General features: G+C 33.2%; 1 protein-coding gene across 1 annotated transcript; it reads left to right on the top strand.

The window, feature by feature from the left end:
- The first annotated feature begins 3,963 nt into the window (after positions 1 to 3,963).
- On the top strand, positions 3,964 to 8,670 carry LOC107800000 (protein Iojap-related, mitochondrial). The gene is made up of 4 exons (XM_075253621.1): positions 3,964 to 4,365; positions 6,889 to 6,976; positions 8,039 to 8,148; positions 8,235 to 8,670. The coding sequence occupies exons 1-4, from the start codon at positions 4,057 to 4,059 to the stop codon at positions 8,304 to 8,306; spliced, it is 579 nt and encodes a 192-aa protein (XP_075109722.1). The 5' UTR covers positions 3,964 to 4,056; the 3' UTR covers positions 8,307 to 8,670.
- The last annotated feature ends 2,200 nt before the right edge of the window (positions 8,671 to 10,870 follow it).

The following is a 10,870-nucleotide window of genomic DNA, read 5'->3' as shown; positions in this document are numbered from 1 at the left end:
AAGGGATTCAATTACATCATTTTCTTTTTTTTTTCTCCTCTTCTCTTCTCTCTCCTTTTTTTTTTTTACATCAAAATCACCTAATCGATGCTAGAATCTCCATCTTTTCTCTTCCCATCATTGCCGATAGCTTCATATTATTAAAAAAAAATCATCAATTGCATTGATTTTTTGCTGGGAGACTCGACAACACTGAAAAATGAAGAAATATTCAGAAATTGTATGATAATTTTATCATAATTGTATTTGAATTGTATCAGATACATCAATGCTTAAAACATAATTGTATCATACTTGTATCACAAAAATGTATCTATAAGGTATATTAATACCCAAAATAATACATAATACAATACTAATAAATTAATATATAATTATAATATATTTATTTTTTCTAGGTAGATAGATTTTCATCGTTACCTTTTAATTGTTAAAAGTAGAGCAATATATAATTTAAAAAGTGATTTTATGCAATATAACTTCTACGTAAATTTATTTTTTTCGGGCAAAATATAAAAGTGTCAAATGAGCAAAACATCGACAAGTTAAAATAGGTTGAACCCATAGATCAATTCAACATGTCAATATTATTTTCGCCAAAATAATGAGACAACTCATCATATGGTAGGCACTCACTTCTTCGAGAATTTAATTTATTAGTTAGCGGTAACAAAATATTTAGACTACGAGGCCACTATTGAGTAATTATTAGTAAATCTCTTAATAAATACTATTGAGTAATAATTTGATAAAAATGATAATTAACTATCAGATGTCGAAGTTTACTAGTAATAATGTATGCATGTATATAATCTAAATACTTTATTGTAACGGTAAAAATTTATTTGCACCTGATATTACACCAAACCTAATTAAGTTAACCCATAAAAGATAAACTAAAGTCTAATTTTATTTTTAATAATAAAATATTAAAAAAGAAGCCAGTAGAGTCATAATAACCTATTCCCTTCGGTTCACAATAAGTGACCAATTTGCTTTTTCATTTTGGTTCAAAATAAGTGTCCAATTATGTAATCAAGAAAGAATTCAATTTGTTTTTACAAAATAACCGCTATGTACATATTCCTAAAAAGTTTTCTTACTCCTCGCATTAAATGTTTAATTAGAGGTAGTTTAGTCATAGTAGGTATTTTTGTATAGAATTTAGTATTTTCTTAATGGGCGTGCTAAAAGCAAGTTGGTCACTTATTGTGAACTGGAGGGAGTAATTACTACTATCTTACAAACTCCTAGGGTTGCCAAATGCCAACTTGCCATCATCAGGGGCGGATCCACCCCTTTACAATGGGGTGGCATGGCACCCGCTGAGATGATAAATTTTTTATATACCTACGTTGAAATTTTCTTAAATTAGGTTAAATATCTTATCTTACCACCCGCAATTGTAAATTAGACAAAGGTGTCATGCTGGTATATCTTTTTGAAAGATTTTCTCGTGTGTAAAATTCAGCTGGGAATTATCTTGAACCTTGTCTGACTTTTCTTTTTCATGTGCTTTTTATTTATTTTTTTGGTCCAATCCTTTTTCATTTCGGCTACCTCCCAATTTTCTATTTATCGTTTCATTATTTTTTATATTTGTCTTTTCTTTATTCTACTATTATTTATATGCGGTCTCTAACAAGAATACTCAAAAAAGAGACTCCAAAATTATAAAAATTTTTAAAATAAGTATACCTGTTAATCTCAAATTTATGAGTTTTCATTCCTGTTAATCTCAAATTTATGAGTTTTCTTCTTTCATATCCGAAAAATTTGGGTCTTAATGGTAATTTTCGATTGAGATCAATCTTTTTTCATCTTTTTTTATTATATCATAAAAATTTGTGTTATTCTATGGTTATTAAATATAATTTAAATCTCTTTACTATTAAATTATGACAAAAATTTTGTAACCATTGATTAAAGAAGAGATTTGTGATTTTAATTTTTGAGAACTTGTAGTTTATTTAATTCTATACTTGTGGAGTATGATTTATCTATTGAAGATATTTTAAAAAAAATTCTTAATCTGCTTGATGTAATTCCCTTATTGACGATGTTATCTTACTTGTGTAAATTTATTTTTAATATACAAAAAAAAATATAATTTCCTAGTGAAAATGTTGATTTTACTTGTGTTGGTGTAATAAATGTATGATTCCTTATTCAAAATGCTAATTACGTCTATTTTAATATCTGAGATGTAATTTTTTATTTGCAAATAAAAAATACCTATTAAGTTGATCCGAAGAAACATTTCTAACAAATTTCATATTAGTCATTATAAGGTATACATTAAAAGAAATTATGACACCCGCCACCTTCAAATCCTAAATCCGCCTTCATCATCTGTATTTTATTTCTTGTAAGCATATTGTAACAGCATATTTGTTGTATCTTGTGGCTTGAATATTATGTACTGAAGTAAAGATTCATAATTCTCAATTCTCATCCTCTCCTTGTTCCTTTCTCTAAGTTCGTCTAAGTTCTAATCCCGCTTCTTTGTCAAATACTTAGGCAAAAAATGCAAAATCTTGTCTTCTTTTTATACAATAGTTATATGAAAAAACAAGTCTGCGAAAGTCATAAACTTGAAAGAAAAAAAAAAATCAATCAATAAATTTTATCATTTTACTAGCGCTAGAATATTAAAAGCATACAAACTTTGTCCAATTGAACTCTAAGAAAGAAGGAGAATTTGTGCCTCACTATTTTAGACTTCATATTTTCTGATTCATGGCAATGGTTTTTTTTACTTTCCCCGATTTACTAGCATTATCGTTAGGTGCATAGTGGAATAGATATTAAGTATATTTAATTAGTATAGTAAATTATCATGTATACTATAAAATAAATGAAAGCTAACTATGATTAAGCACTAACTGTTGTAGCTGGCTAAGTGACAAGTGTCATTTATTTGTTGGCTTGGTGTAAGTTTTCACCTATTGTAACATTGACAATCATAGTATATCAGATAAACAGATTGATATTTTACATAAATTAGAATGAGGTTAATCAATAATCTAGAATCTAATCCTTCAAAATTTATTTAGATAAAAATAATACAGCCAAATTCTCCAACTCAAATTCAAAAGAAAACAAAATTTCCTTTTCACAAAGGGGTCGTTTGGTAGAGTGTATAAGAATAATGCTGAATATGGTGTATTAGTTATGTTGGTATTAATTATGTTTGCATTAGTTATGCTAACATATTTCTTATCCATTGTTTGATTTGATGTATTAAAGCATTGCATAATTTCTAAAAGAATTATTTGTTTACAAAAATACCCTCATAACCAGTACATCACTTTATCTTTTTAAAAGAAACATATGTTGATGAATGTTTTTATATGAAAAAGGTTTAAAAACATTGTTTGATTTGTCTACCTATATTGTAGTATAGAACTGAATATTTCTTTATAAAACAGAAAATATGCTAAGTATTTATTTATTTACTAGGGATATAATTTTATTTCCCGCTTTCTTGGATTATTTCAAACTTGCATTAATATAATAGAATTTTTAATCAAACATAAATTTTGAAGGACGATTTTATCTTTAACTAAGCTAATGCAGGCATTAAAACTCATTGCATTGTTAATACTATGGTTTGTTATATACTCCCTCCGGTCCAAAATAAGTGATTGTTTGGCTTTTTTGTATGGTCTAAAATAAGTGATTTTTCCAAATTTCAAGAATGAATTAATTATTTTTTTTCTACATTGCCATTGGAGTAATTAATGTTGGAGTATGTGTTAGGAGTGTTTATGTGAAGAGATAGTAAAGGTTAATATGGTCAATTTCATTGCTAATTAATGTTAAAAGGTGAATTTCTTAATATGTGTAAAAACAACTAAAATATCACTTATTTTGGATCGGAGGAAGCATTAGATAATACCAAATAGGGTATATAATTAATGGTTGTATATCTAACGTACATAGGTGTAATATGTATCAAATAAGGTATTATGCATTAGTTTATCTAACCAAACGACCCCAAAGGGTTTTGGGTTTAGCTGTATTCATTTCGCGGTGCGGCAGAGCAGTAATCCCATGTGGTCGGTTGTAAGATCTCGAAGCTTCTCCTCTTCCCCTGCAACACAGCAGCAATGGAAGCTAGGGTTTTCAATGCTCAATCGCCCTCTATCGTCCGCCGCCGTCAACGACGGCGACGGTGAAGGAATCCGCGGCGGAGAGTTACTGAAACTAGAAGAAGTGGAGGCAATCCTTAAAGACGTTAAAGCTGATAACGTCAAAGTTATTCCTATACCTAAACACGTTGATTTTGCGGATTTCATGGTTGTTGCTACTGGTCGATCGGCTTGGCACGTTCGGAACATTGCTCAAGCCCTAATTTACAAGGCAGGTTCGTTTTCCTTTGCTTGCTATTAATAATGTGAATTTAGCTACTAGAAATGTGGAGATCTGTTTCAGTTTCTTTTTCATTTATTCAGCGATTAGTATGTCTCTCTCTCTCTCTCTCTCTCTCTCTCTCTCTCTCTGTGTAGATAAATTTGGTGTCTGGCTAACTTGCGCGCACGGGATAATCCACTAGGTATCTCAGCTTTCACCAGCATAGTCTATCAATGTTTAGACAGATGGAAAAAAATCACCTAGTTTTTGTACTTTTATGGGTATCCTGGTCTTTCATGGTCCATTACAGCCACATAGACCGCTAGGCAACACCTTCGGGTGCGGTGTAGAAAGAACCAACATGAAATGCCTAATACCTACTACCAATTGACAGGATTGTCTCAGGGCAATGGAAGGATCATGTATTTTAGCTAGTTGGGGTGTGTGTGTTTGTGTGTGTGTGTTTTTCTTTTTTTTGGGGGGGGGGGGTGTGTGTGTGTATATGTATGTTGCAATTGAAGAATGGAAACTTTAATAGCTTCAAAGTAGCATAGACTGGCACATGTGTGTTGGGGGTGGGGTATATATGTATGTTGCGATTGAGAGGATGATTGCTTTTATCGCTTATAAAGTAGCATACCTGGCACTTGGGGTTGGTTGGTTTTAGGGGGGTGGGGCGGGGGGGGGGGGGGACGGACCGGTGTTACTTACACAAATATCCCAGTTTTGTTCCAAGAAATAGAAAGTTCCCTGTTCTTATTTTGTTTGGGTATTTTGAGGAGAAATCTGTTGAGTGTCTGTTATTTTATTCGTCTAAACTTACCTACCGTCGTCTGTCAAAGGAAATGGAAAATTGAAAATGCATTAAACTGTCATGCCCTATCAGAAAACAGATATTCTTGTCATTTTAAAATTTTAGCTTGGGTAAGGGGTGTCTGGTCAATTATTGGTTTTCATTTTGAAGCTTGTGAAAGGCTTGGGTGAGGGGAGGTATAGCCACTGCAAAGGAAAAGGCTAGCAAAGCTGAAGTTCATGACATAGCTCTATTGGTCATTCTGCTGCATTGCGTGTCTCCTCTCAGTGCCTGCATGCAAGGCTGAATGCTAGCACAAGCCTATGCTTTTGAGAGAAAGAAAAAGATAGGACCTTTACTTGCTTCACTTCCATCTTAAAGGACATTACCTTCATACGATTCACCATATTATAGCAATATACTGCATATTTCGGGGGAGGAGTTTGTCTGTAAAAGAGAAAACAGAGGCTAGAAAAGGGGAAATATTTATGTCTATACCAGATTGTAGACTGGGAAAATGAAAAGGAGAGATGCAATCCTGGTAACCTTCGGTTGGAGAGGCTACAATTCCGCTGGTGGAACCTGGAGTTGTCTCACTGTAATATATATACTGTTTTATTGAGCGGAAGGATGTGCGACAGATAAAGATGAAGGAAGATAAACTTTTTGGTGTCCTTGTTAGGTCGTTGAGGAACCTGTTAGGTGACTGATAATGGGTATTGCAGCCAGCCTAGGTATCAATGTATTCCCAAAGAAAAGAATATAGTGCCTGTGATTAATTATAACTGCGATCTGAGTATTGAGCTTGCAATCTACCAAGAAAGAGGTGGGATCTTGTGAAAGTACAGGAATGAGAAGCAAATAACAGTCAACATATCAGATTCACTTGTCCAGACATAGGATTTTTGGTAAAATGAATTGTCAACTATGGGCTCTTGAAAGAATATACATTAGGAGTATCTACCTGTCGTTGAGTCCTTGAAACTTGTTACTTACTAGAAAAGGAGACTCTACTTGTGGTTGACTCCTTGAAACTTGTTTCTTATCACAAAAGGAAGATCTACTTGTGTTGACTCCAGTGTTATCAACGGCGAAAAGCGCAAAAAAGCTCTACGGTCTGTTGGGGCTTTAAGCGCAAATAACGCGTGGACCTTAATAAAGAAAGGCACAAATGGAGAAAAAATACAAATATGTATATGTAGTCCAAGACCAATAATATAAGCACGAATAACAAAAAAAGTGGACAAAATTTTAAAAAAAAAATGATAAAGTGAAATATCAACTGGTTAGTGTTGCCTCTTTAGCATTGTGCTTATTGACAAGGAAAAGTATGTCTTAGAACCTTGATGACGACACTGAAGTGCCCCCTAGGCGAGGCGAAGCGCTCAACATGTTTTGCACATCGTTTCAAGGCTTAAGCGCGCTTTAAGCACGCCTTTGACCGCTTGACAACACTGGTGGACTCCTAGAAACTTGCTGTACATGCCTCTTTGCCAAGCATCCCATATAGCTTTGATGTGTTATCTTATCCAAAGAAAAATGAATCTGGAAATAAGTTCTGTGCATCTTTGTCATTCAAGGTTAGGAGAACTTTTAAGAACGGTTTATTAGGAAATAAATCGTGAAATGAACATTAATGCAGGTTTAGTGTTGAACTACTGTGAATAAATATTTTAACAATTTTACTTGAAGAATCATCTTCCTTTTCTATAACTTCACTTATTTTGTTTGATGAACAGGTTAAACAAAAGCAGAAAGGATCAAAGAGAATGTTGTTACCAAGCGTGGAAGGGCAAGAAGGGGGGAAGTGGATTGTAATCGACTCTGGTATTAAATTCTTTTTTTCTGAAACACTATCTAGGTAATTTAAAGAATTTTGTGGATTTGGATTCATAAAATGTGATAAAGCATTGTGCATTACTTGGTTATTTATTTCCGAGGATTCATTCAGGTAAAATTCTGAAGATGGTTCACTTTTTACACGAAAGATCTACCTGTAGAACTTTTTGAAGAGCTTTTGCAACATAAATACATGCTTGAGGCTTAAAATGTATAACTTGGGCCATACAAGCAACTTATGCATTGTTAGTGTTCATTTGATAAAGCATTGTGCATTACTTGGTTATTTATTTCCGAGGATTCATTTAGGTAAAATTCTGAAGATGGTTCACTTTTTACAAGAAAGATCTATCTGTAGAACTTTTTGAAGAGCTTTTGCAACATAAATACATGCTTGAGGCTTAAAATGTATAACTTGGGCCATACAAGCAACTTATGCATTCTAAGTGTTCTTTGTCAGAGGGAAAAGTAGTTTCCCAAGTTGCTTCAATTGATGTGGTCCATCAAGGGTTCTGCACTTATAAGAGTTCTTGATTTGATCATATAACTTTTAAATTCTATCAATTTTTCATGCTTTATGACACTTCATTAGCTTCTAATCGCTGCCATTATGATGACAGTTGTGATATTTAGGTTAGTAAAAGAATTGATTTCCATGCTTTGTTGATCTAGTTTAATAAGGGTATCCTCTAACATTAATTTTGGTGCTATATGGACGATGAACTGTTATCTACAATCATTTTCTACCATCTCTCATACTGTTATTCAGCAGTAAGATGCTCTGTATCTGAATTATGACTTCCATTATATAAGTCAATTGGATACTGACTTGTGCTTATATGTATTCTGATGTACATGTAAGAAGTTTGCAGAAAATACTATTTTTCGGCCAATTGAGAGTGCTACCTTATGTAATCTGATTGTAATCTGATAGTGATGAATTGCATAGATCCATGTGACAGTGTTGATTACGAAACTTGTTAGCTCTCAGATTCTGCAGAACTCTTTAGTATTCTACTATCACTTGTTGATTTTATTTAGTTGCAATAGGCAAATTAGTAATCCATGCACTTGATGAGAAAGTGAGAGCATATTACAACTTAGAGAGGCTTTGGAGCACAGATGCATCAAACCAGGACCATGGTCTTGTCCAGGGTCAGGTAATTATTTTTAGTTCCTTTACGATTGTTAGGCTGAATAACACGTCATTTGAAATATCCTTATTGGAAATTTACATTTATGTTAGGATTTGGACAAGGCCTTTTTGAAGGTTCGACCCAAGAATAACTCAAAAAAACGTCCATCAACAAGTGCCTGAGCGACGAGTTACAGCATGGAAAATCAGATCCTTCATGTTGGCTGGCAGATGCAGCCTTACTATGGAAGTAGCTTCTTTCAGGAATAGCGGAGGATTAAATTGGAGATTGTCATTTGACCAAAGCGTACAAGTTAGATTTCCATTGCGAGTTCGGAGTATGACTTTTATAATGGTAGCTGTGTAACCTTTGAGGTGTACATTTTCATTGTATGTTACTGCAGCAGCGAAGCCTTTGATGTGTAATACTCGTTCCGGTTAGAATGCCTGTCAGGTCGTGATGTTTTCTTGTTGATGAAAACATCGGCTTGGTACAAGCGGAACTAAGGTCCATAGCAATGTTCAATCTTCAAACTATTTTTCTAAAGTTCTTTTTTATTTTATTTGGCTTAATATAATACTATTAACCTACTATAAATCATTTGCAGATAAGACATGTAACCTGCTATAAGCCTATAATATGACATTGCAGAAAATATTTGAACTGTTAGTATTTGATTTATTAGACACCTGGCAAAAAACTCCTCAACTGGCAAATCAAAGACGCCAGAGCACAAAATGCTATGTTAAATAGGAATAATTCCAAGATGGACAAAGTACTGTTAAGTGTTGCCTGGTCGTTTTGTTTAAATACAAGTTAATATGTCGGGATTATTTATGTTGTGATTAGTTGTATTGGAATTATGATGGTATTAAATATATTGGTATTATTTTTTATTAATTGTTTGGTATATTGTATTAAAAATTCTGATATTATTAATTTTACTGCTTTTTCTTGGGATTACTATTTCACTATTTAGCATATATAAGTTATATCGGTACTACTATTACTCTATTTTTGAGACCTACTCCACAAGAAGCAATTTTGTAGAGAAAACTCTTCCTAACTTCATAGATTAGTAACTTTAACTTATTGTTGTTCAATTTTCATTACGAATTTTCACTATTAAATCTAAGATTTCATAGAATAGAAATTGGGGTTTTGGACTTTTGGGTAGAAATTAAGGATGTTGTAAAATTGAAATTTAGACCTCAAATTAAGATCGGATATCAAAACAAATCACATATTTGGACTTGGGAGTGAATGCGTAATTGAAATTTGATCTTATGTATTTCGACCACGTGGGTCCGAGTTTACTTGTTGTTGACTTTTTAAAATATGTTAACCTTTTTCGTACGAGGGTAGTTTCTAAAGTTTGTTTTGACTTATTTGAGTAATATTTGACTAGATTTGAATGGTTTAGAAGCTTGTTCTAAAGGAAAAGCTGTGTTTGGAGACTTGTTCTAAATGGAAAGCCGTGTTTGGAGGCTTGTTTAGGAAAGGGGTAAGTATTGTGGTTACCTTGATTTGAGAGAATTAGAATGTGATTGGTCTATTTGCTACGTGATCGATGTGTGGGGACGACATATATACAAGGTGATGAGTGTATATATGTCGTCATGGATTGAAGCATACTGGGTGTACCACTTTATTGCATGTCTTTACTAATTTCGTGTTTTTACTTTTTATGTGATCTTACTTGATATATGTGCCTTCACTTGTTCAATATCCTTATTTGCCATATGTTCTAGCTTATTAAATGCCTTTATTTATCGTACGCCTTTACTTGTTACATGTTCCTGCATGTTATTAGATAGATGTTTTTACCTGTTTCATGTCTTATTTCCTTACTTGTTTCTCGTTTTACTCAACTTTGTTATATCGGATTGTATGATCTTTATATTATTCTTGTGTTTACGACTTGTTGAAGCCTTTATTGACATATGTTGTGAAGCCAGTTCATGAACATTGAATTGTTAGATATTCTCTGTTTGTGCTCGTATTTCCTTGGTGAATTACGCATTTTTAGTTCTCTTTTATGTTATGTTATGAAGATTCTCCATATTTGATTATTATTGGGAATTTTCAAATAAATTGGTATTAGGATCGAGTTGCGCGCCGCAATGGTATTGTTATTAATATTGTGATCGAATTGCGCACAATGATGTTATTAGTGATATTGGGATCGGGTTGTACGCCGCAACGGTATGAGCACTTATTGGTATTGATATTTGAATCGGGTTACGCACCGCAACATCAAGGATGTCTTGTACTTGTTCTTGGTTGCTATGCTCCCCTACCATGTTATATTTTGAAGTTGTGATGTGGTGTTATTTTGGGGCCTTCTGTCATTTATTTTCTTATACCATTCATTATGTAGTTTCCCATTTCTCTATCTTGTTATTGTTGTTCTGCTTATTGCTCGTACATGTTTACAGTGAGTGTCTTGTCATAATTTCGTTACTATCTCATCGAGATTAAGCCCGATACTTATTGAGTATATGAGGTCGGTTGTATTCATACTACACTTCTGTATTTCTTGTGCAGATTCCATTGTTGGTCCCCGCGGCGTTCAAAGGTGATTGCTCGGACCTTTTTCAGGAGGCTTGAGGTAGTGTTGTTTGGCGTTCGCAGACCCTGAAGTCTCATTCCTATCATTTATCTACTATTTTTTTTTTATCAAACAGTATTGTATTCTTGTTCAGACCTTATATGTAGTATTCTAGTGGATCATGTACTTTGTGAC

This window comes from Nicotiana tabacum, chromosome 5 (assembly GCF_000715075.1).
Source record: "Nicotiana tabacum cultivar K326 chromosome 5, ASM71507v2, whole genome shotgun sequence".
Taxonomy (NCBI): Eukaryota; Viridiplantae; Streptophyta; class Magnoliopsida; order Solanales; family Solanaceae; genus Nicotiana; species Nicotiana tabacum.
Note: the sequence above shows the minus strand (reverse complement) of the source record. Positions and strands in the feature narration are given on the sequence as shown.

Excerpts from the sequence above, each read along its gene's own strand:
- LOC107800000 (XM_075253621.1), top strand. The coding sequence starts at position 4,057 with ATGTGGTCGGTTGTAAGATCTCGAAGCTTCTCCTCTTCCCCTGCAACA. Across the intron at positions 4,366-6,888 it reads CTCAAGCCCTAATTTACAAG|GTTAAACAAAAGCAGAAAGG; the intron begins GCAGGTTCGTTT and ends TTTGATGAACAG. Across the intron at positions 6,977-8,038 it reads GTGGATTGTAATCGACTCTG|GCAAATTAGTAATCCATGCA; the intron begins GTATTAAATTCT and ends TAGTTGCAATAG.